Genomic DNA, 25,489 nt, shown 5'->3' with positions numbered 1-25,489 from the left:
AAAGCGGGGGGAGGGAAAAAACCCCCAACAAACCCAAACCAAAAAAAACCAAACCACTATTTTTCTCGCAAGTTCAAGCGTAAAATAAGATGCTTTAAAATAAATAACGCACCATTTTGAATTAACGCTCCATGAGATTGTCTAGGGGCCAATGCTTACAAATCCTCCCCTTATTATGTCCCAGGATAGGAGCTCTGATGCATGGACACAAAATAACTTTGCTCAGTGACCTGCGGGCGAGAGAAAATCCTTGCCAGCTCTGCAAATGACCCAGCACTGACACTGGCTTCTATAAACTGTTCACTCAGCAACACTCCCTAGTTCCGTTATGCACGTTGACATTTTTTGGACCGCGGACTGCAACCCCGGCCAAGCTTTTAAAAACATCTGCTGATAAAATTCAGCAGGTAGTTTGGAAAAAAAAACCCCCACAAACGGAGTGAGACGAGGAGTGTGGAGGGTTAAAAACTGAGAGGAAAAGAAAGGAAAAAAAAAAAAAAAAAGCGCTAACCCGCTAGGCAGTAACAGTTGAAAGAAACTTGCCGAGCCGCCGGCACCGGGTGGCGGGCAGGGGCGTCCCACGGCCCCCGGGCTGGGCACCACCGGCACCCCCGCAGCTTCTCGCTGCACCGGCCGTCCCCTACCGAGCACAGCGGGGACGGGTCTTTCCTCCCCCAGCAAGTTCCCCCCTCGCCCCCCAAACAATTGCAGCACACCACGTCGGTGGGTTGGGATTTATTGCCCCCCCCCCCCCCCCCCCCCCTCAGCTGTTGGCGTCGCAGGGTGAATCGGCGTTCGCGCCTGCCCCGCTGCCCCCAGCGCCGGCTCTCCGGGGACCCAGGAGGGGCAGCACTCTTTGCAGGCAGCAGCGGTCCCCGGCGCTCGCCGTGCCGATCCCATTGGCCGTGCGGCCGACAGGGAGCGACGGGAGGCGGAGGGGGAGCCGCCAGCAGCAGCAGCAGCGGCAGGCAGGCAGGCACCGGGCGAGCGCATACACACAGGCACGGCAGGCAGAGGCTGCTGGGGTATTGTTATCATTGTGCTTCAGCGGAGGGTTTTGCCTGCAGGGGGAGGGGTGGAGGGAGGAGAAGAAAGAGGGAGAGAGAAAGTGCGGGGCGAGCATGCAGCAGGGCTGGGGCCGGAGCAGCGGCGGTGCTGGCGTGCCCGGGCTGAGGCGCTGAGAGGAGCCGCCTGCCCGAGCTCGCTGGGGGGCACCGGCGGGAGGAGCGAGGCGGGCACGATCCAGGCGTGGGGAAGGCAGCCAGCCGAGGGGAGCCGCCACCGCCGCACCGGCCTCGCAGCAGCAGCAGCAGCGACTACTTCTTTCTTATCTCCCAGCCTTTTGTTCGCCCATCCTCCTCCTCCTCCTCTTCCCTGCCCACCCTCTGCACCGCGGAGGGGGCTCGGCAGAGAGAAAAGCAGCCTGACCCAGAGCTGAGTTTCACCCATCCTCCGCCCCTCTCTCTCTCTCTCTCTCCGTCTCTCTCTTCCCCCGCTGCATCGCTGCCCATGAGCTAGAGCGGCAGCCGGCAGCCAGCGCCGCGGCAGCCGGCTCCGGCAGGCGGGGGCAGACGCCGTCCGCAGCCCCCGGCAGCTGCCGCTGCCCGACCCTCCCCGCTGCTCCCCTCGCCCCGCTCCGCGGGCTCCAGCCGCGCTCCGGGACTGCTGGGGGCCGCCCTGCCGCCGCCCCTCCTCGCCTCCATGTGCCGGGTAGCGGGAGCGCCGCCGCGGATCCTGCCGCCGCTGGCGCTGATGCTGCTGGCGGCCCTGCAGCAGGTAAGCACCGCCGGCGGGGAGCGGGGCCGGGCTGCGTCTCTTTGTTCCCCTGCGGGCGGCGGTGCCCGGCGAAGGCGGGAGAGCCGGGGGGCCGGGGGGGGGGGGGGGGAGCTCCGCTGCCGAGGTGGGGGTCTCGGGGAGGGGGTAGGGGAAGGCGGCCGCTGCCGCCGCTGCCCCCGCGGCCGGGGTGCCCCGGGGTGGCTTGTGGCCGCTGGCGCGGAGTCACCTGCTCGGGGGCAGCCCCGCCGCCGGGCGCCGTGCTCCGGGGAAAGGGGAGCTTGTGCCCGGCGCCGGCTGAGAGGGAGATGGAGAGGGGGCTCCCCGGGGCGTGAGGGGTGCGGGCGCCGCCGCTGAGGGGACGCGGATTCCCCTCCTCGCTCCTGGGAGAGCAGGTGCCGGGAGTGTGTGTGTGTGTGTGGAGGGGGGCTGTCCGGTATCCGCTCGGCCGGCAGCAGGACGGGACCTCGGCCCCGCGGTGAGCGTGGGGGACAAAGTACCGGAGCGGAGGGACGGAGCGGACATCGCCCCCTCCGCCCCGCGTGGGGAAGGGGGTGCGGGGGCGCCGGAGAGGTGCCGGGCGGGGGCAGCCCCCGCGCCCCTCCTCGGGCGGCTGGGGGCCGCGGGGCAGCAGTCCCCGCGGGCCGCGCCTCGGCCACCCCCGGCTGCCGTGCCCGCTAATCCCTTCCCGGGAAGAATTTAATCAGCCTCCGCCTGGGCGCTGGGCTTCCCCACCCCCTGCCGTTAACGGGAATTTCCACTGGGACGGGCTCGGGCTCCGAAGTGTTTAATTTATTATTGGCAAAGTCCTCCTGCTGCCTCCCCCCGGCGGCCTCGCCGGGGCGGCCCGGGCGGGCTCCCCGCCTGCCCCGAGCGGCGAGGTCCCGGGCAGAGAGCCCCGTGGTGCGGGGCGGCGCCGGGCACCGCCGGCCGGGGTGCCCCGGGGGGTCTCGCCGTGGAGAAAGTAGGGGTCTGCGCGCCGGCGCCCCTGCGCGGGGGGTAGTGTGGGGTGAGGTGGGACTGACGGGACGCTGGGCGTTGTATGGGGACGACAAAATGGATCCCGGATGGGGCAGCGAGGGCAGCGCCTGCGGGGCGGCGGCCGGGCCGGGCTATCGCCCGGTGGCGAGGCTGGGGCCGGGCTCCGGCGGCGCCGGGGGGGTGTCCGGAGCGAGCGCGCAGCCGGGGGGGACCCCGAGCGGAGGCCGCGGGTGGGTGGCGGCGGGTTCCCCCCTCGCTTTGTGCTCGCTGAGCTCGTATCCGGCGCGGCGCCCGGGGTGGAGAGGGCGGTAAGTCTGAGGGACAGATGGCGCAGATCATCGCCTCTTAATGGTATTTACGGTTGGGGCATTTCTGGCGGGCCGGGGGAGCGGGTTGAGGCGAGGCCGGCGGCGGGGCCGGGGTGCCGGGGCGGCCGGGGCGCCCTCCCGCCGCGCCTGCGGCTGCTGGCGCAGGGCAGGGGGCGGCGGCGGCGGCAGCCACTGTCCATGGTGCAGCGCACCCGCTGCCCCCGCCCGCCCCGCCGCCTCCGCCGCAGCGGGGGCAGGAGGAGCCCGCTCGTCCGTCCCGCCGTCTCCTCTTCCCGCTCTCTCCGACACCCCCGTCCCCTCACGGGGTCCGCGGGCGGCTGACTCCTTCCCCGCAGTTTCTAAACCGCTCTCGGGGGGTGCTGACTCGCACCAGGCGAGCGAGGTGCTGAAACGCTGCTCCGCGGCAGCCGGGGATTTTCCCTTGAGTCTTAAGAGGACGCGGGGCGGGCTGGCTGGCGTGACACAGGAGTGTCCGGCTGGGCATGAGCGTCTTCCATGTGAAAGCAGCCACCCTGTTCAGAAACTTGTGGTGTGCCCCTTACGGGCTGTCGTTGTCTTGGTTCTTTTGAGTGTCGTGTTGTGTTTTGTTTCTTCTATTGGCTTGTTGGTTTTTGTACTGGTTAATTTTCAGTTGGGTTTAGGTTTTTTGCCTTTTTTTCCCTCCTCCTCTAAATGCTAATATCTCGGCAGATCTGTACATGCAGCTTTTCCTTCTTCTTTTTTTTTTTTTTTTTTTTTGTTTTGGCAAGTCCTTGTGTGCTGTTTATTTGTGTGTGCTTTCAGTTCTGTTTAGTCTTCCTATCTCAATAAATCTTTAAAGCACAAATACTGCAGTAAGCTTTTATTCCATCTTTTTTTTCTACCCAGGACAGGTTTGAAATTAAAGCACAAGCTATGAATTAAGGACAGGAACTAGCCATATTGCTTTTATGTATCACTCAGTGTCACTGGCGCGTTATGGTTGGGGAATCCAATTTCCCCCTTGTTTGGGTATCCATTAAATCAGGTTAGGGTTGATTTTTAATAGTGTGTAACAAAATTGGAACCTGGGTATGAAATCAGATTTATAGACCTGTGTCTGTACAATGCTTTCATTTCAAAAGCTTTTTTTTTTTTTTTTTCCTCCGTCTTTCATGCATACTGCAAAAGAACCCTCGCAAGCTAGATGCAGTGCTAACTTTCCCCCCGCCCCCTGTCATCATACCTACTACTTTTGGTCTGTAGAAGGTTATCTGTATCAGGTTCTTTTGAGATGTTGAACCTTTCTACATAGTTTTTCCTCTCTGTGACACAAGAGCTATCTACCTTTATTTTCTGGAGTTCTTGATCACTTTGTTATTTGTCAGTGATGTAGAAAAGCTGTCATTACAGAATTCCTTGAAAGATCGTAACTGGAAGCAGGTTTTAAGGCAAATCTGTGGATACTGTTTATATTGAGGAAATAGGACTTTAGATTTTTGGCGATATGTAATGTGTATGGGACGTGAGAGAATGAAGGCTGCACTTTATGTTGCTGGTTAACAGATCGGTATGAGCCTTGGAAGTATTATGTGAAAAAACCTGACAGAAGAGAGGATAAAAGGAGCGAGGCTTGCTTTTCTGGCCAAAATGACAGTTCCAGTTTGTGGAACTGGGATAACAACAAGGTTGAAGAAGCAAGCAATGGGAAAGGTAGCATGAGTTTACAGGAATGAAATTAGTGTGAGTTTGAAATGAAAGGGAGAGGGGAGTAGAAATTAAGTGCTCAAAAAGGGAGTAATATTTTTAATGTATAAGGTGATTGGATCACTCTGTGCATGTTGTCCGTTTCTAAATCAGGAACAAGTAAACAATAAAGCAGTTTTGGAGCCTTTCGTGCCTAGGTGACTGGTCTGAATTCGAATTACGATGACAGAGGACGTAAGTTATTACCTCTGCAGGCAGTTTTGGTCTTATTCCAGGTCTTGGCGAATGTATTCAGGTGATAAAGCTACTACCCTGAATGACACTCCTGTTAAGCTGCCTCTGCTGAGAATCCGGCGATGGCATTTCTTGCCAGCTGTACCCTTCTTGTAATTACCCCCAGCAGTAGTTGCTGGCAGAACTGGGGTGAGACATATTAATGCCGTTTTGTGCAGAAGTGGCAGTGAGATCTCCTATTGTGGGTTCATCTTCTGTCTCTCATAATACACCTGCGTCTTAGATTATTTTTTTTTTTTAAATCAGTCTATTTTAAGTAATAGAGTAAATATGTGATTCTATAAAGCACAGAAATGAGTTTCAGGGTGTCTCTCTAGCAAATCAGACTCCAACATCATTAACTCATTTCCAAGTGAACTGAATGCATTTTATAATGCTTTGCATAAGCCCCAGAACAGGGTAGTTCTGTGAGTGGCTCAGGCTTTTTGGATGTAGATCTTTCTGTTCTGGTTTTGCTTTTTCTTCAAAGAATCTATCTGAAAAGTTACATGTGGCAGGATATTGCAGCAAAGAGCTCTCTAATCCTTGTCTGTCTGGTCTAGGTGATAGTGATACCACTGATACATCCTCAAAAATTCAGATAATTGCAGAACTGAGAAGAAAGAAATAGAAGCATCTCTTTGGATATTAAACTGCATATATTATTTTGAAATTTATTATTTTGTTAAAAGACTTTTTTTTTAAACTGCTTTTTACATCTCTTACAGGACAGATAAGGTCGCTTAAGTCGACAGTAAATTTTTGGAATTGAAATCGTTGGCTGTCAAAACAGGAGATAATTTTGTGTATTAAACAAGTTCAGGTTATCTGAGCAGATGTTGTAGCAGGCTAGAAATATGTATGCTGCTGATGTTACAGAAGTTATATATTCTGTTATATCGTCAGTTTACGTCTTTTTAATAAATGTATGTGTTTTCTACTGCTTTCTCTCTTCGTGGGTAGTACTGCTACCTCAGTATGCAACTTAATGTGCTAGAAGGATGAATTTATAGGGTTTTATGATATCTGTTTATAAAATAATGCCTGAAATGATCACATTTTTGAACTACATTTAGTTGAGAATGTGTAATTCAAAAACTTCCCATCTATTGTTTTTCTCTCTGCTCCCAGAAATTGGAGGAACTCCCAGAAACATCACTGGAAGAGCCCCATCATGTCTCATCTTAATTAGTTTCAATGATGCTTTTATGTCAATTTCATTTATTATTATTTTCTTTAATAACTGAACACTGTAAGACATAAGCCAATTGAGTTGTGACAGAAGTGCATGGGTATATTTAAAAATAGCTTGAGGAAGTTGTGAGTAAAGTTATTTTTACTCAATAGACGGTCTTGCGTAAGGGACTTCTTGTCATGTGGTAAGGAGCAGGAGTTGTTGAATGGCTTTTCTTGCCTCAGTAAGAGGATCATTTACCAGATAAACTCTCTTTCTGTCTCTCACTGTTTTTGCAAATGCTTTTTTAGGTTTAAAAAAAAAAAAAAAAGTTTAGAAAACTTGAAATAGTTTCAGTAGTTCACCAGCATTTCCATTAGGATGAAAATTTAATTTATTTCAAACAATGTACACATACAAAACACAAGCCTGTTCCCCAAAGGCTATGCAACCTCTAATGTTCCCTGCCGTTTTTATTTTAAATTGCTTTTTGTTTACAGCATGGGAGGAACCCATAGTGTCCTTACTGAATATGCTGTGTACTTCCACTAACCCACTGGCACTAGCTGTGCATAGGCTGCAGCGGGACATACCAGGGATGGAGAGTAATGAAAGCAATAGCAACGGTAATTTTGATAGCGCTTCTCCTCACCTACCACTGAACCGAGACTCACTGGTTGGTCAAGTTAATACTGGCATACGTAGAGGTGAGTCTTGAGAGGAAAAAAGGTGTACTTTACTGCAGGATGAGTTTAGGGAGGATTCGTATTTTGCCAAAGCGCGTTTGTAGTTCGTGATCGATCTGAGGGACCTTTTTCACCTGGGTGTTGGGCTGTGCTGCCGTTCACCTTGAGTGGTATATTACAAAATCTGTGTGATTCATCATTTGATTTGATCCTGCAGTTCTCACTGAAAGATTATGGGAGCTCCATCTGAATAAAGAGGGGAAATTAGGCTTTCTATTTTTAAATAGCTTATGAAAACAGATATGGGATCAGCAGCTTCCAAGATGGAAGGTATATCGCTGCCAAATCTTTTCAACGTTTCACTTAAACTATTTGGTTTTAGTCAGTATTCATGTATTTAATTAAATATCATGTTTCCAAAAGGCACGTTTATCCTCTCCTCTAGGCGCTCCTTGACATATTTAAAAAATATATTTTTACCAACAGACTCCTCGAGGGTCTCCTCCATTCCTTATAATTAGCATATAATTATCACCCAGCAGCTGAAGACATAGTTAAAATTTTGTGATCCCCCAAAAGAGTTCTTCCAGATAGGCTTTGGAAGGCCTCCCCCGAAGGTCGGGTAAACTCAGCATCCTCCTGTAAGCATTAGCAGCAGTTTTCCTGGCCAGAGATGTTCGGTGTGAGCAATACAATGGCTATTATTAAATCAGAGAGAGGTCGTTTCCTCTCTTGAAGAACTGAGCATGTATAGTCAGACATAGGGCTAATTTGGGTTTTTTAAAATTAAAAAATGTGACTTAAAACGAAATTGCATTTCTGTAAGTCTGTTATTGCAGTTGAAATTTTAAGACATCCTTCTCTGATAGGAGCTGTGGCTTGCCTGGAGAACCACATGTCTCGGAAGATGCAGCAGTCCATGTTCTGCTAGTTGGGGAAAGGGGAAAGTCCAAACTGGGTTACAGCTTTGTGCTATGTGACGTATACCAAATAAATGTCTCTGCATTTAATAAACCAAATGAATGTTGTTTCTCAGTTGGGGTTAACAGAATAGGCTATGAACACGGTGTGTGAGACTCTGTAATTTGTAAAGCTATGGTAACCTGTGGTAACCAGTGGTGGTTTAAGGCAACTCATTTTAAACCAGATGGCAGCATAAAAGTTGCAGATCCTGTTATTTTGGGACAGTGTTTGAGAGCCTTAAGGGTTGGTTTAAGAAGCTGGATTTTCTGATCTAAAATATCCTGGTTCATGAAGTAGAGCACTAATTAGAAGTGAAGATGGCATAACGAAAGCCCTTTCTGCTGTAACTGAAGGACCTCTGGGAGGACATAGCCTGGCACCCAGTTCGGAAGCTTTTGGCTTCCAGAACAATTTGAAAGAAAGGCACTTTTCTTTTTCTCCAGTTGCAATCTATGGTTGAAAACAAATTGTACTTGACTACATTTGCTGGAGTACCGAGTACTGTGAGGGTATAAACTGTTGCAGTTCTTCTTTGCAGCAAATCGGAGTTTAAGAAGGAGTTGCTGAACGTTTTCGAGTTTAGCATCTAAAGCGTTTCAGAGATGTGTCTATAATCCTGCAGAGTATCTTTCATGTGCCTTATGGTAGTATGTAGAAGCTTATCATAAAATAAGACCCGCTTCGTACAGCATATCCCACTGTGGCAGGTGATGTACGTACACAAAACTAAAAATGGATAGAACGATCCCTAGAGTTACCTAAGTTGTGAATGAGTATTGGGTACCATCTTGGCCTTTAAATTAATGCAGAAACACCCAGTCTTTAAACACATTCACAAATGTTTCTGTGATCTGTGCTTAAGTTGAATATTACTGTCATAATTGCAAAGTAATGTTGGTTATTAAGGAGGGAGAGCTCAAATACCCCGTTCCTGCTCTGTCATACATATAATTATGTCAGACATTGTTTTGAGCTTCATGCAGTAATGCCCTGTGAATTGGCTGGACTTGGCAACTAGCAGCTGTACTATGTCCAATTATAACTGTATAGTATGGTATTTTCTCTGATGCATACCCCTCCGTTTCTCATTTTACTATCTAGGCTTATTTTCCTATGGGAGTAAGCTACATTGAGTATAAAAGAAAGCAGTCTTTCAAAAACAACTTCCTTTGCGCTTTGGTACAATCAATATTAAGAAATCTAATGTTGTAGTACATGCAGATGCAAACAGTGGAGAAGCAGAGACTTTGATATTTCAGATTAATAGCTACTAGTGAACTCCAGTGGCGTATGGCATATGCAGAGAGAAAAAGATCAGCCCTGTCTGAAAGCTGTGTTTAAGAGCCCAATTCTGCAAATTCAGGGTGCGTGTTGTGATACAAAATTGCTTCTACAGTTGTGTGGTGAGCTTGCATTTTTAAATAGATATTTCTTTACAGAATTGCATTCTAAATGTGTCTACTTTCTAGAAAGTGTGGAAATTGGAAAGAGGTATTAGTCCAGAACTGTCAACACTAGTGAAACAATCCTGTCTGTCTTTATTCTTGTTTTAATTTACAATCTTTTTACAAGTGTGAGGCCTGTATCATTGGAAGACTCCTACTGGTGGTGTTTAGAAAGACATAAACACGAATCCTTTAGAATGATGAAGTTGAGTTTGTCAACAGGTTGTTGTTTGGTTGGTGGTTATTTTTTTAAATTGAGCTGGAATACAGCCTTGAAATTAAACCACAGGTTTCTAGATGCTCAGATACCTAGATACGACACTAAAGTAGCCGAAAAGCAGGGTATGAAAACTGCAGGTTTAACTGCCAAAAGTATATTGAAATGGCCAATTCTTTTAATTGATTGAATAATAACTTTGACAGAAGACTTCTGATTTGCATCGTGTTGCTTCATAATTGCAGTTTGCCTATTGCATTTAATCTGAGATCTAAAATACTGAGTTTATATGCATGATCTGACACCATGTTTGACTAGGTGTTAGCTCTTTAGCATCTGCAGATAGTAATGTTTGTTACTCATTGTGCAGTTAAAAATTACTAAATAAGCCATAAAGGATAAGGAAAGCAGAATAGTTTTTCAGTAGTAACCCTCTTTTGCTTTAGCAAAGTCTTTTAGTACTTGAGAGGAGAATTTTCCAAGTGCTGAGCTTGTTCAAAGCTTTGTAACTCCATTAAGTAGGTTTTATATGGGTACAAGCTAAGGTAATTGCTTTCCATCTTAAAAGATAGTTTTTTAAGTAGTGTCCTTCTGTAGATGAATGTGCGAGTAATATTATCTTATGTTTGAAATAGTCTTGGGAGTTGTACTAATCACACAAAATCCTGTAAATTACAATAATGTGCCCCATAATCTTCACTAGCTTTCCCCTTTTGCCCCAGATAAGGGGATAAAAATATTTTAGCATCCTCTTTTGTTTAAAGTTAAAATGCTTTAGGTCTTGTAGTACTCTTAGGCTGAACTTGATATGACCCAGTGTTTCTGAAGCTACAACTTCTACTTAATCCAAAACGTTTAACGTAGGGCGATTAAGAATTGCTGAAAATTTGAATTCTTCCTTCCCTTGTGTTTTTATGCTCAAACAATCTTTACAAAGAGCTGTTTTTTGAGAGCAGAGTACAGTCTTTTGTTTCTGGATAAAATTGATGGCTGCAAATGAAAGAATAAAGAAGGCTCTCTATTCATGTCCCCCAGCCTTTGTTTCAGTGGGCATTGTTTCAGTTTATAAGAGCTGTTTAGTACATATAGATTGCTGGAAAGGCTGAAAGATTCCCAGGCGCATCAGTGCAGACTTGTTAAAAATCCTGCTATCTCCTCAGCTGCCCACCCAGGACCTTTTTGTTTCAAGGATACCATGAAAGGCCTTCCCCCCCCCCCCCCCCCCCATCACATTTGCTTTGAGGTCACCTTTTGTACAGTTGTTTAAACGAGTCTCACTATTTTTCTTTCAAATTATGGAAGCCTTATAAAACCTATGATTTGAGTTCTAAAGCTGAGGGAGCTGGCAGTTGGAATTGTAGTTATTTTTGATTTACCCATCTTTTGATCTTAAAAACTCAATGTGTAAATGGACTTGGGGCTTAGCTACAGATGTAAGTTCCAGCTTTGCAGGTAACATAGTCCTGTGGTAGCTTAAACTGTTGCTTTATGTTTGCTTTCTCTTTAGGGTCCCCATATAAACATTTTAATGTACATAAGTAATTGTACACAAGTGAGATACCTGTATAGTACTTAAGTCACAATTAAATCCACACCACAGTTTAAGTTAACCTGACACTTGCAATTATCAAGGTCTCTTACTGGGTGCTTACCTGGATGGTGCATTAACTTCGGAGTTAGATAGTAAATTTTAATTTAAAATTTTTATTTTTTTGCTCGTGTCAGTGTTGGGCTGCTTAGTTAGGATTGTGTTGGTCTAAGCGCAACACAATGTGTTATGAATACCTCCTTGTATTAGTGATAAAGTTATTCTGATAGGGGTTGGCACGTTGAGCTTGGCCATGAGTGTCAGTGGAGAGGTTACACTTCTGCTCGATCCCTCTTCCCTGAGGAAACCCTTGTGGTTTGAGATGCTTCTGTCCTGCCTCTGCTCTAATGCTCTCTTTCCCTGAGGTTACTATGGTAAATAAGTGTAACACTATCATCTCTTCCTTCTCCATCCCTTTTTTTCTGTTTTCTGTAGGGCTTTCTTTGCCAAGTGTATGCAGACGTGCTTCCATGGCCTTGAGTAGGTCTACTTGATGGAAGCCCATCTGGGAAAGTAAAAAGGAAAATCTAATTTAAGTCTTGATCAGATTTAGGCACGATATAGCAGCACAGTTGCTCATGCTGTCAAAGACCATATACTACATCTGGGCATGCACATGGATAGGCCTTTGCTTGGCACGTAGGCGTGTTTAAGATTGTGCGAGGGCTCTCGGATGTATCTCAGCCCAGGCTGGCATGGGAGCTGGCCTCTCTGCCTTCTGCAGCACAAAGGGGTTTTGCCATGTATGGTCATTTAGCCACATGTAAGGTGGACTGTTGTCTTGTGCAGTGCTGAAATGAGACAAAAAGAGTCCACTGAAAAGAAATTTTAGTCCTTTGCCACAGAAAATTGGATTTTTTTTTCTTTTTTTTTTTTTTTTTTCCCCCAACCACGCAACAAACTGTTCTGAGAACGAGCTTGGCTATCAGAAGTATCTCCTGAATGTGGAACACTACAGAACAAACAAGTTTCTAAATGCTGTATTTTATTTCTTAATAAAAAGGCATTTATGAAACTCTTTAAGAATGTGATTTGAGGGGAAACTTTCTTAACATGTGAGAACAAACAGTTTCAGTGGCTCGGCTCTTCCCTTGTTGTGCAAATTTAATAATGAACTGCTTTCCTTTTAACTTAATGTCCCTTTGAAATAGAAGGAGATTGCATGGGAAACATTTGGCTTTATATGGTATCCGTTTGAATGCTAACGCAAATATAAGCTCTGCTAAGTTACTGCAAATGTAGTATTTTATCTTGGTTTACTTGTTCTGGTGCAGCCTCACATAGAAGTACTCTAAATAAAGCATTTTAAATCAGTGTTTGAAGTAATTTGTCTCAAGTAATCTGGCTATGAAAAAGTTGCCAGTGGGTTTTGTGCAACATTTATTTCCAGAGGAAGGAATGTTTTTGTTCCCCCTATGATTCCCCTTCAGTCTTGGTGTCTGGTTTAGTGGAAATGTTCAGTTGTCAGAAGAATCAAGATTGTGTATTATTTAGATCTTACCAGACAAGTGGGATTTGTTCCTTCCATTCCAGTTATCAGAAAGATTAACCCTTTGCCCTCTCAGTCCTAATTGCAGTCGTTCAGAAACAAAGATGCTGCTTGTACAAGACAGCAGCAAAACGGAGTATGTGCCAACTGGAATGTTTCTCTGGTGAATGAGGGTTGCAAGTATTACATAAATTTTGTCTTGCATTTCAGGCACCGATAAAAGCAACCTGTGAAGATATGTCATGCAAGACTGGATTTCCTGAAGATGTTCACAGTGCAGTGGTGTCAAGGAGTGTACATGGAGGACAGCCTCTTCTGAACGGTATGGTTAGAAAAGATGTTTTGATTTTTTTTTTTTTTTTTTTTTTATTTATTTCCTCTAGTTGTAACCATAAATCACTCTGGAGCGTTTTCATCCTTAAATAGGGCACAAACTCCTGCAGGAAAGAACATCAGCTGCTCTGTGATTATTTTTTGATTACTGTCATAGGACTTGGAAAATCTGTTGGCATTAGTGGTAGCACATGCATCTCTCTTGACTATAATTTGAAAATACTGAGCCTTGCGAATCTTCCCGTGATCGTCCACTAATTCTCAGCACAGCGTTCACACTGATGTTTCTCATTACCACTAGCAACACGTATGCCATCAGTCTGTACTTAGAGCCCATGTATGAATGGTGAGGAATTAAAATTTCTCTTCTGCTTTACCTCTCCCATAGAAGTACTGCACTTATACCCAGTCCTAGTGCTTGCATGAATGCAGAGATAGTTCCCTCACTGCTTTTTCCTGGCAACCTGAGGAGAGACACCTATGGAAAGCAAGACACGGGACAGGCAGCAATGTGGGAGAGTGGTTCCCCATGAGCCCTCGGTCAGTGACCGCAGCACTGCAGGCTCTGCGAGGAGCCATGCCAGGAGAGGCAGGACAGTCGCTGCGGGTGCTGCGGGTGCTGCTCTCACCCTGGGACCTACCTACACCTGAATGGCACAGTGCCCAGGCTGAGGATGACCCGCTCCTGAGCTCGCAACCAGTGCAAACCCTTGCCTCCGCTGGGGATGCGCTGCAGTCAGTACACCTGCTTGCAGGTCGTCCTGGTTGGGAATTTAGGTGTTTGCTCTTTTTGTGTCTCTATTTGTCAGGGATAGAGTAGTTAGCTGTAGGACACAGAGGCACATGCTCTGAATCTTTTATACGTTCCCCAACCAGTGAAGCTTCAGTATACAAGTTTGTGGAAGTAGAACATTTTTAAAAATGTGCATTAATTTGGCTGTTTTCTGAACTGCTAACATTCCCCCCCCCCACCCCCCCCCATCTAATTTGGAAATTGTGGAACTGACTAAGAGCATCAGTTTTAGACTGTTTCAAATACATCTTAAATAAGGACTAATTTAATTTAATTTGTTGTTTCTTTCACATATAAATATAGTTACACAGATCAAGACATTTAAATGAAAAAATTCTAATGAGTCTGCAGAACAAATGAAGTGAAAGCTGTAGTCTTGATTTTATATGCTGTATGTAGCAGTCTCTCCTTAATTATATTTTACAGACCTGTTTTGTGCTTTTTTAGAAGTATAATGGAAACTTGAACGCAGGATGAATTGATTAGTTTTAGTGTATTTAAACTTGAGTTATTAAAGCTTTTTCTGTTCAGTTTCAAGGCAGTATATTCTACCACTGCAGACTTTTTTTTTTATTAAAGGATAGCTTAGAAATTCATGTATTAAAGCAAATGTTCTGCCAATTGAGAAAATAATAGAGGAAAGAGAATTTTCCTTGCTTTCCCACCAAATGGGTGTTAACAGATGACTCTATTATAGACTCCTCCAATAGACGTCAGCACTGAGACCTCCTTTGGTAGGTGATACACAAACCCAGAGAGGGGCAGAAACAGGGACAGAGCACAGCGGGCAAGTGCTTTCCAAAGGTGCTGCCTTGAAACCACCAAATGTTTATTACTGGTTAACGATCATGCTGTCAGTTCATCTTAAAATGGAGATCACCGAAGTTTTGAGATCTGCCCTGTCCTGTGAAGGTTCTCTTCGCTCTTCATGCAATCAAGACCCTTTCTGCAATTTCTCCCCTTTTTTTTCCTTACCAGCTAGGAACCACGGTGGACTGCCCACTAATTCTCTGTTGGCATTGCTCGTGCAAATCTGATGATAATGACTGACCAGCCTTAATTGAGTCTGAACTAGTGATGTAGGATGGCAGACTGACTTCCTTTCTCATTACTCATCGCGTTCACACAGTCCCTTCCCTTGCTTCTCAGAAGTGAGTGAAGCATGACTGTTGGTTTGTCCTTGAATGGTATTAAAATGCATAGCGTTTTATGAAAGTAGGAATTGGAAAAACTGTATGAGGCATACAGTATGTATCACATCATATCAGCTGGTTGAAGAATGACCTGGGGGAGTTTTTTTTCCTACTGGTGTTTCCTCAGCTGAATTACTGCAGTAGTTAATTCTTTTGAAAATTCTGACATGCTTAAAAGCATATAATTTGCTAGTTACACATAAACATACGGTCCGTCATTGCGTAGCTTTGACTTAAATTTAATTACACTGTCATTTTGAAATACTATTGTTGTCAAAAGCCTATTTTCTGGTTATTAAACTGGATTCAGATGACGCTGCAAGTTAAGTATAGTTGCGTGACATTTGCTTCTTAGGGGTAACCATGGGCCTGATTGTGGTCTTGGTTGCCTTGCCTGTCTTAACTGCATGCTTATACTAGTATGAATTCAGAAGTGAGGCATATAACTATAGGTTTTCTGTATGGTTTAGAAGCGAAAGCTTTCATTTTCTTTGGTTTTGTGCATTGATACCACAAGCACAGAGGCTTTATGGTCCTCTGAGCTAGCTGCAGAATGATTTGAACCTGACTTGATGCTTTCTTGACAAGTTACTTCTTAAAATAATGGCCAAGAAAATGACCATATGTTTATTATTTGTCTTGTTCATTTGCTTTTGTCTTGCACAGCTGGGGACAAGCCTCTTTTAAGGTCTTCAGTTTCCATCTTACCAAAACTTAAATAAAATTAGAGTTATCATATGACTTGTTGATCTGTGCCTTTCAGTTGTTACAGTAACATAGGGTACCTAGGTTTTAAAGTATTATTATAAGAAATCTTTACCTTAGAGTATGAGGCAGGGTTCCACCATGCACTACACGGTACTGTATATTTTCTGACGAGGTTTCTCTTTATTTCTGTATTCAGGTGGTGCTTGGTTTTGAGGGAGGGTGGGACTTACTCCTATTGCATTTAAAAAAAAAAAGTATAGCTGATAATGTCTTTGTTAATTCATACAGCTGGGATAGTATGTCAGCATCTACTAATTTCTCCTTCTGTGCATGCAGGCATAAGAGGCCACTACATGTTCAGTTGGTATCCACGTGTTTAGTTGTCACAAATGTGAAAAACTGGTGAAGCAATATATTCACAATAACATAAATTGGAAAAGGGAAAAAACCCCATGTTTATTAATGTGGGTAGAGGGAAAGAAAGAGAAAGCTGCCCTTGGTTTCAGGATGAGGAAGCAGGGAATCTTTTGTCGGGAAAAGATGCAGTTAGTTGGGAAGTCACAGCAAAAGAAGTTGGAAACTACTCCCTTAGTAGGTAGTGACTGAGCTGTGTAGGAGGTAGCCTGGAGTATAGGCTATGTCCTGTTGTCTCCTTCTGGCATAGTGTTCCTGTGGTACAGACTTCACTGGTCATAGCCTTGGAGACTTTTCAAAGCTGATGTCTTACACTTTGTCTTGCACAAAGTCTGCCAAGTCTGACTTCAAGATGCAATGTGCTCAGGTCACTAGACACATGTAAGCTAAGTACTGTAGGTCTAGTTTTGAATTTATTTATAATGTTTTACATCTTCTTCCACTTGGTACCAGTCACTTTAGTGAAATTACGGTGATTTTTACCAAGGAACTAGGTGAGCTCAGAACTGCTACCTTCATTTCTCTAAAGAGAGGAAAAAGAAAGTAGTAATTTCTGAAACAAAAGAAACCTCCTGCACCTCTAAAAGTTGTCTTACTGATAAAACAGTGGAGTTATTTGGGCCTCCAGTTCTTTCAGAATTTGATATACTTTGAAGTATTATGCATCATATGCAAATAACTCACCAGCCATCACCTAGTAGAAGTAGATATTTAACCCAAATTTGCAGACACAGTACTTATGACTTGTTTCTGTAAATAAAATGTGATTACTCTTTGGAGGACCATACATAAGATGTAGTATTAGGAGAAGAGGAGGTTAAGTTAAAGAGGGAGTTCTGTTCAATGTATTAAATACCCTTGCTTGTGCTGGTTTTATCACAGTTTTGTAGTTCATCCAGGAAAAAGTGTTTGTGGTAGTTTGATATGTATGTGTAGCCTGTTTATCTAATCTTTATCTATATCCTGCAAATTTTAAGATATAAATAATGTGGTTCTGCTAAAATAATTCACCTAGGAAGGTTACTTGAATGGTTATTTGCAGAATCTTAAAGTTAGAGATTCATACTCTTGATAATTTATTTTAGCAGTTCCTTATCTTTCAGACTTTAACATTGTCCTGTTACTAAATGCATGATTTTAGTTTTCTGCTACGCAAATGCATTGTCTAGAGAAGATTCATAAATGTATCCTTCGATACATTGCGTTGTGTAATTACAAAATATTTCTAAGCTCTTTGAGTTGCACAGTGATAAAGAAAAAAAATGTTTCAGTGTTGATCACTGAGATAAGCAGTGATTATGGGTGAGTAACAGCACAGTTTCATGAGCCATTTAAGCTGGAGGGAGCTGACAGTTTTGCTAAAAGAGGCACGCTTACGCCTTCTCTCCTTCTTGAGCCTGATACCAAGCGCTCTTGAAACCATAAAATGAATGGGGTTAGCCGATCTATCTGGGGTAGACTCTCACTCATACTCATTTAGGTTTTTGCTGTAAGATCTTGTATGCTTAAACAGAGCCATGGTGTCCCTGCTGCCTTTTCTCTTTTTAGCAGTGAAATGCTTAGACAATCGTATTTGTTTTGATGCATTCAAACTGAGTGACAAAACTTGATTTCGGCATTCCCACTGACTTATATTGTAGTTTACCATTGAAAATACCGGTTGGTCTGAAACAACCCAGAAACACGTTGCTGGGAATGTGGTGCTCAGGCATTGTCTGGCATTTAAAAGTAACTAATGTTTCTTCATGATGTAGTGGAGGTTGCATGGGCATTGTCTGTCCCAGGTGAAGCCACTCAGCTTTATTTGCTGCTAGTGGTGTTATGTCATTCTGTGTATAAAAATGCTCATCATTACCTAAGAATAAAATTCCTTTTAAAAAAGTCAACATGCTTAAAACTGAAGACAGCGGCACATTTTTTAAGGCTTATGTCTTGTTCCTTTCTATAAACAACTCTTATAAAATTGTATTTTTACTATGGTAGCATGCACTGGTGGCTTTGATATCCTAGTGTATGTTAACAGTAGCGCCAGGGAAAGTGTTTTTAGCAGAATCATATTTTCCAAGAGGGAAATCAGTCTTTCCCCACAAAAAAATTTGGACTTTATTTTTTTTTTTCCATGGAAAAAAAAATGAAAATGGTAACCACTTTGTTTGAAGTCTCTTTGCCTTAAGCAAAAAGACAAGTTGACAAGTTCCTTCCAGGCAGACAGCCAAAGAATCTCAGATGGATGGGGTCTCTCTATGAGCTGCTGGCAAGCTGGTGAAAAAATGTTTAAATTCTTCCCAAATGTGTTGTTTTCTGAAATGCTCTTCCTATACTCTGCCCCCCCCCCCCCCAAAACCCCAAACAAAAACAACCCCCAAAATCACCAAAACACCGTCCTTCTAGTTATTCTAAGACTTAGTGGGAGTGAGAATTTTTTTTTTTCCCAGAAGCTTATGTTGGGAATATATTTATATATTTTTCCAGTCCTGCTTAACATTTAGTAGGTTTAGTTTTGCTCTCTTCATGTGAAGCAGAATAAATTTTAATGCCGTTACTTGGTGATGCTGTGCCTTTTTGATTTATTTTATGTTACAGTTGCATTCAGATACTCAGTCTCTTGCCTTTTTAATCCTTTTCTTCTTCTTTTCTCAAACAGCTTTCCTGTTTGTCCTCTTTCTGTACCTCACAGCATCCTAAATTCTCCTGTGTCAGTATTGAGCTTGCTATCCTGGATTGGAAGAGCTTCTTCTGTTTGCTTTAACTACACTACCACAGTGCCTGTTTTATGATGTCTGTTGTCTATTCACACGCAAAGCTCTTAATGTATTCTCAGATACTTGTCCCCTGAAAATCAGCGCTTTCTTTTGTTGAAGCAAGAGATTGCTTTTCTTGAGATGGGGTTTCCTTACTCTCTTTTCCCCACTCCTTAGTTAAACATAGAATATATCCTAGAGTATATATAACGTATGTTCACCTTGCTGATCAGTGGCAAAATACCTATTTGAGTGGTGTCTCCTTTTTTCTCACTTTAATTTCTGTAAAGTTGTACGTCTGATCTGTACGTGGTATCCAATCTTACTCTTCAGTATTAAGTTACTGATTAATGTTGGTATTTTCTCATTGCAAGCTTGTATGTAGAACATGACATATATACAAACAGAGAATAAATGTAAATAATGAAATTCAGTGATGTTTTGGATGCACGCAAAGGACAAACGTTTCAGAAATGTAAGTCCATTATCCCTTGGTGGACCCTAAAGCTGGCATGGAATTGTAGTATGTAGATCAATATGTATATCCAATATCAAAGAATTTATCATTTGAGTTCTAGATAAGAAGTCATTCTAAAAGAAACCTGTCAACATGTACTGAACAAAATGTTTTCCTTTTATGGAATATTTGGGTTAGAGGTGGAAATATATTTTGTGGTTAAAAAAAATTCTAAATACAGTATTCTGTCCACTTTTTCCAGAGAAGAAATTTGACTTATGCTTATTTCCTGCAAAAGGAACACTGCTTCTGTTTCCAGTGTAGACTCTTATAACTACTTCTTGAAAAAGAGAAAATACACTTAAGAGAGAAATGATAGAAATCCTGAACGGTTACAGTGTTCTGGGATGTGTAAATTGGTTAATTAGTCCAGCTCTGACAGTCATTTCTGTTTATGGTGCATTTACTTGGAATGCACTGAATTAATTAGTACTTATTCGCTTTTCCTATATTCAGCTGGTTACTTATGAGGATCTCAAATGTAGTGTCCTTTCTGTGTGCAGAAATATGAATTATGGGAGCTGAGTTGTCAGCTGCCCCAGTAAGCTCTGGGCATGGCTCAACAGGGGATGGCAAAGGAGATGTTTGTTTCTGCTGCTGAAGGTGGGTCTAGCTTTATACTGTTTCTAACACCATTTAGTGTAGCCTTAGCTCAGTTTTAAACTACGCCATCTGTCCTTGATTCCCAAGGGGCCATTATTTCTCTTGGAATTGCTATAGTTTGAGCCTTCTCCAAGGCTGACCCTTGCTCTAGGGGAGGCTGGAAGGAATGGTGGTTGCAAAGCTGTGCAGAAAGCCTCCCCAGGAGACGAAGGTGCCCTTAGTTATGGGAGATTTATTTAGTGATAGAAGAAAAGTTGCTGTTGCTTGCAACAGCTGCATTAAAAAAAAAAAAATCTTTATGTGGATTGATCAGTCTATGGAATACATGGAGGAAAAATTCAGGTGAGGCCATCTGTGTTAGCATAATGTGAGACACATGGTATGTATAATTACACATTCAAATTCTCGCTTAAGACTACAATACATCTTTTGTGGACTTGTCATCTTTCTAACAATGCAGAAGACAAATTCACTAGCGCATCCTATTGAACCGATATTATAGGAAAATGCCCTTTATTACAGAACATATTACAATACTAAATAGAGATAAATTCCAGTAGTACTTAAACACTTAACTACATTAAATGAAATACTACTGTGTTGAAGACTTGGATGTCAGTCAAATCCAAGTACAGTTTGAACTGCTCTGATTTTGGTGGAATGCAGTGAGGCAGATTCATTGTTTTTGGTTGAACTCGTGACACTCAACATGGGGGCATTTTTTAATCTGGAAATGATAACTTTTCGAAGAGTTCACTTCCAAACTTTCGGGGCACGTTCTAGGCATCGGAGTCAGCCCTGCTGAACGGAGAAGACAGGAGGGGCAGAAGGAAGACGCAAGGGAACAGTGTCAGATTTTGGATGGAAGGGAAATGACTAGAGTTGCTATTATCTTCTAATTAGGCTGTAGAAGGAGTAAGTGGCCTTTGGTACCCTTTAGATCTTCCCAACATGACACAACATAGATGGTGTTCCACTCCTCTCCGTATACCCCAGCTGGGTGATTTGTCCTCCAGAGGGCAAGGAGAATAACGTTGGGGAATGAGTGGGGTGAAACTCCGGAGTGGAGAATGGGGCTGAGGCTTGGCAAAGGATGGAAGCAGAAGAATCTGGGTGATGAAAGGTGCTGGTATGGGTGGAGGAATAAATAGAGACCCTGCTGTAGTTCAAGGGGGAGAGGAAAGCACAGGTGTTCCACAACTCCAGAAAGAACAGAGAAACTTGGCATTGGTTGAAAGAAGAGGGCAGAAGCAGTGTAAGGTAGGAAGGTACTTTCAGATTTCCTCATGACATCCAGTTGGAGCTAGTCATGGGCGTCTGATATCTATGCTAAGGGAAATGCCAAGGACCTAACAAAGTGAATCAAGTGAGCAGACAGTGCTGAGAAGCTTTTCTAGGAGAAACTGCTAGGCCTTTTTGACATCAGAATGACAACACGAGGCCCACATCTCCCTTTTTTTTTGCAATTTATACTAGTGCCAAGAAACTTCATTATCTGAGTATTTAGCCAAGATGAGAACATGCACAAGGAAGAGCCTTTTGAAGACAAACTGATCTTACAGACAGGATATGAGGTTCACTAAAAAAGTACCTATAGCTGCACATCATGGCTTGTCCACTGTTATGGAGGAAGCCATTGGGTTTGAGCGCTTGGAGTCAATCAATGTCTATAGAGTGCCCTCGAAACCCACTGCAGCTTCTTGCTACAGGTGAATTGGTACCAGTAATGGTTTTTTCATTGTTTCTCACCTTGATTATAAATGTGCAGTTTAAGTGCATGTGAAAATACCAGCCTTAAGTAAAGCTAGGAAGATATACCAAAAACGCAGTTCCTTGAGTTATAAATACATCACAGTGATGTGGCTGCAGGATGAGCGAGTTAGATCAGCAAGCCGATCTGACACAAAATGGTACCTGCTTTTTGTGGTGGGCTAGTTCTCCTGGGTCAGCTTGCTTTGTTGATTTACTGGGACCTGCTGTGGAAAAGGGTATAAATTAATGAGAGAAGGGGTCTGTTAGGGGTGATGAGAGAAAAGGAGGTCATAGCTGAATGAGACTGCACTGTGTTAGGTTCTCTGTTATACTTCTTTTTTGTTGTTTTGTTTTTTCCCTTTTTTCTCTGCAGTGCAACTGAGAGCTTTCTTCCTGCCGTTTTAATTTATTCCAGGGTTGGGCAGCTGAAGATCAGCTCCCTGCCTGTCCCTTGCTGCCTGCTGCGTCCAAGCGTAGTGGTGAATTGCGCTGGCAGTTCTTAGCCGAGGTGCAGATGACAGCGAGCAATCCCATTAACCTGCCAGCCCAGCTGCAGATAATCCTGGAGAACCAGGGCACCCAACGCTGCCCGTGACTGCTGTCCCTTGTCCCACTGCAGCCCCTGCCTGCCGGTGGGCACTGATGCTCCAGGCAGAGGAGCAGCACAGCATGGCTCGGGTGCATCTCCTCCTTCTCTGAGCTGCCCGTAGAGCTTCAGAAACTGGCCCATTTTGAATTTTTCCTCTTCCCTTTTACTATTTGCTGTGTTTTGCCAGACCCGTGAGCGGTGGCAGATATTATGATCTTGTCTGCTCGCCTGCAGGAGCAAGCTCTTTCTTGTGCAGTTTGCTGCCTTTTAAAAAGTAGGTTTTCTTTGGTTTTGAAAGTTAATGGCACATGCCTCTCAGGTTGTAGAGAAGAGGAATTATTTAAGACCCTCTGTGAGTTCCAGTTTAATGTTCTCTTAAAGATGTAAGTTACGAATCCCTAAAAGCATAATTCGTAACATACAAGCTATCAAAGTAGCAGTGCAATCTGTTAAAGTGTTTAAAAATTTGATTCTCTGCAGTTTAAAATGTGAAATAAATGTACACTAATTGTTTTGAATGGAGATGAAGATGGTGTTTGAAGCCAGTCTTTAAAGGAATTAGTGAGATAGCACTGCAGTTAATGGTGGAGCACTATTTTTCTGTAATGGGCTCAGCAATGTTCTCTAATTAGCTTGCAAATTGATATTCAAATACAAGTAAACTGGCAATCAAATAGAAGCAAAACATCTATGTAAATAGACTTTGGTTTCTGCATTTAGCATACCTGTATCAAAATTATATGTGGGTGGAGGGTAAGCTCTTAGTTGTTTTTCAGCATGGAGCTTTTATTAGTGGTGGCTCACTGGTTACATTAGGTCAATATTTTGGTTCAAGCACATGAAAAGGGGGGAGGGGGGAATCCCTTTTCTTCCACAAGTGAGTGGCTTTTAAGCATTAGTAACATAATACTGAGTGTGTATGAGGTTTTTCCTGTCTTCATTTCTTTCAGGTTTTGTCAACTAGTTGTGCACATAGGATCTGATGTGTAGCTGAATTGGTGGAAATTATTCTGTCGGCTTTCCTGGATTTGGATCATGTTTATGTTCATTATTAAAATTATTGCTGTATGGTATAGCCATTTAACTTTCAAGCCTTGTGCTAGAAACTGGATGCGTAAAATATTATTGGTGTTTGTGTTGTAGGGTTTTCTGCTGCATAGACTGCAGGTTCTTAAACTTGAATTTAACTTAATCTGTGAACTTATTTTTCTACAAAGGAGAACCACACAATAAAGCTGTTGCATAAGAACTGTTGTGGGGAAAGTTAGATAAAGATCATACATTAAAAATTTAGATTTCAGGGTCTTTTTAAACTCTTTATTGTCTAACCTATAAAACATCTCTCAGTCATTGACACACTGATAACTTGCTTCCTACCCTCTGTAAGCTTATTGTTTGTTGACAGATGGAAGTGTGACTGCAGCAGTGGGTCAGCTTCCATGGTATTTGTTGTTCATCATCATCTTTTATGCTAAAAGTTCTTTGGAATGTACTTCCCTAAATCAAATTCTTATCACTGGGCATTCATTAAATCCAATTATTGTTTGCATAGATTTAGCTTTCTGTGCTGGTTATTGACTGGGTTCTTCAAGGGAAAAAACCCAAACAAAACCAAAACACGAAAGCCTGTGTCTTCTATAAAGCAGCCAGTATGCTTCTTACACCATAGAAATAATAACGTCAGTGAAAGTCTTCGGCTTTCCAATTCAGTGTGCACTTTTCTGTTCAAATAACCACAATTTTCCCTTTACAGTGCTTTAGTGCATGTTTGTGCTTTTATAAAAAATTGATTAATTTGGTTCTCAGGGGATGGCTAATGGGGGAGTGTTAGGTCCCTTGGAGGTCAGATTCAGATCCAGTCTGTCATCTGCATCCAGTAGCCACTAACTGATAGCTGCTTGGTAGGTTATGTAAAAACAGCCTTAGTTGGTGTTGTTTGTTTGTTTATTTGTTTTTTTTCTGAAGAGGTTTATGTTGAAAAGGTACTTATGTAATAAGAGCAGAAATACTGCTGAAATTAGTGGAAACTGGGGCAGCACATCCAGGCAGGCAGTTTTTGTGTGTATGAAGGTAGGTGGAGAAGGTCAATATCACAGTGCTTTCTAGACTGTCTAGAAGAGAGAAGCAATGAAATGGAGTGAAATTCTAATGTCTTGGAGTGCATTTATGCAGAGCTGAGGTATATTAGGGCAGGCTTTTTAACAGCTTGGAGCAAAAAGCACCTCTAGCATTTCAGGTGTCGAAGGTGGTTTTGCCTACCTGTATTTGATTCAGCCTGTTTCCCAGAACCGGAATGAAGTCTGTATCACATTGAAACTTAAACAAACAAACAAACAACAAAAGAAACCCCTCTCATTCTTACCCTGCATGTCACATCTCCACTTCTGATGGTGTCAAGTCTCATTTAATTAAAATCATGTCATTATGCTTGTGTGCAAATTAAATATTTAAGAATGATAAATGTCATTATTTATAAAAACGGATAATTTTTTTCCTCAGAGAAGGTGACTTTATCAGTTGTTACAACTGCAAATGATCTGTTATTTCCTCCTCCTGATTTTTTGCAATAAAGGCTCTGTAATTTATCAATGCTGAACAACACAAAAAAACATCAAAAAGCCAAAGTAGTCACTAAAATGAAAGATCTTGTTAGCCTTCAGTGGATTTGTTGTTTAAAGGCGACAAAACCTGCAAAAGCACAGGTGCGCCTGGCTTTAGGACCCAATTTTGCGTGAGAGAAATATATGTTGTGATCCCAGTAAAGCTTTGCGTGGCTGCTTCAGTCTGCTGGGCAGGTCATAGCACAGGAATGAAGCCTGGCTTAAGGTGGCCACCGTCTCTGAGTCTGTGGGTTTTATATTACAGCTGATTTCAAATGAAGAGGAAAGTTATTGAGTCACAGTACTGAGTTGTGTGTACAATAAAAGTACACAAAGATGCTTAATTTTTGAAGCCCCTTTTATCATGCAGGACATCAATAATAGACTGAAGAAGTAAGCTAGCTCTGAACACTTGTTCCTGTAAGTGACTGTAAACTTCCGCATGGTACTTAAACTTTTTGTATGGTAACCGAGTAAGATCTTGGTTAAAGCTGGTTTTTAAGACTCCCTGCTGTCTGCTCAAAGGCTTTTGTGTGACTTCTGTTGCATACGGTAGAAGAATGCTCTGCCTGGGTCCACCTGGGGAGGAAAATGGGTTGTGTTGCTCATCTTGTTGAGTGATCCACAGCTGCGCACCATGCATGGCCTCGCAAGCAGCGTGCG

General features: G+C 43.4%; 1 protein-coding gene across 1 annotated transcript in view; it reads left to right on the top strand.

Moving 5' to 3' along the window:
- Positions 1-783: 783 nt before the first annotated feature.
- The window catches only part of CDH2 (cadherin 2), a 117,435-nt gene continuing 92,729 nt past the window's right edge, over positions 784-25,489 (top strand). The window contains exons 1-2 of the mRNA XM_049825493.1: positions 784-1,776; positions 12,794-12,905. Coding sequence (XP_049681450.1) covers positions 1,702-1,776; positions 12,794-12,905 — 187 coding nt within the window. The 5' untranslated portion in view covers positions 784-1,701. The remainder of the gene's footprint in view (positions 1,777-12,793; positions 12,906-25,489) is intronic.

This window comes from Accipiter gentilis, chromosome 2 (genome assembly GCF_929443795.1).
Source record: "Accipiter gentilis chromosome 2, bAccGen1.1, whole genome shotgun sequence".
In the NCBI taxonomy this organism is placed as follows: domain Eukaryota; kingdom Metazoa; phylum Chordata; class Aves; order Accipitriformes; family Accipitridae; genus Astur; species Astur gentilis.
Note: the sequence above shows the minus strand (reverse complement) of the source record. Positions and strands in the feature narration are given on the sequence as shown.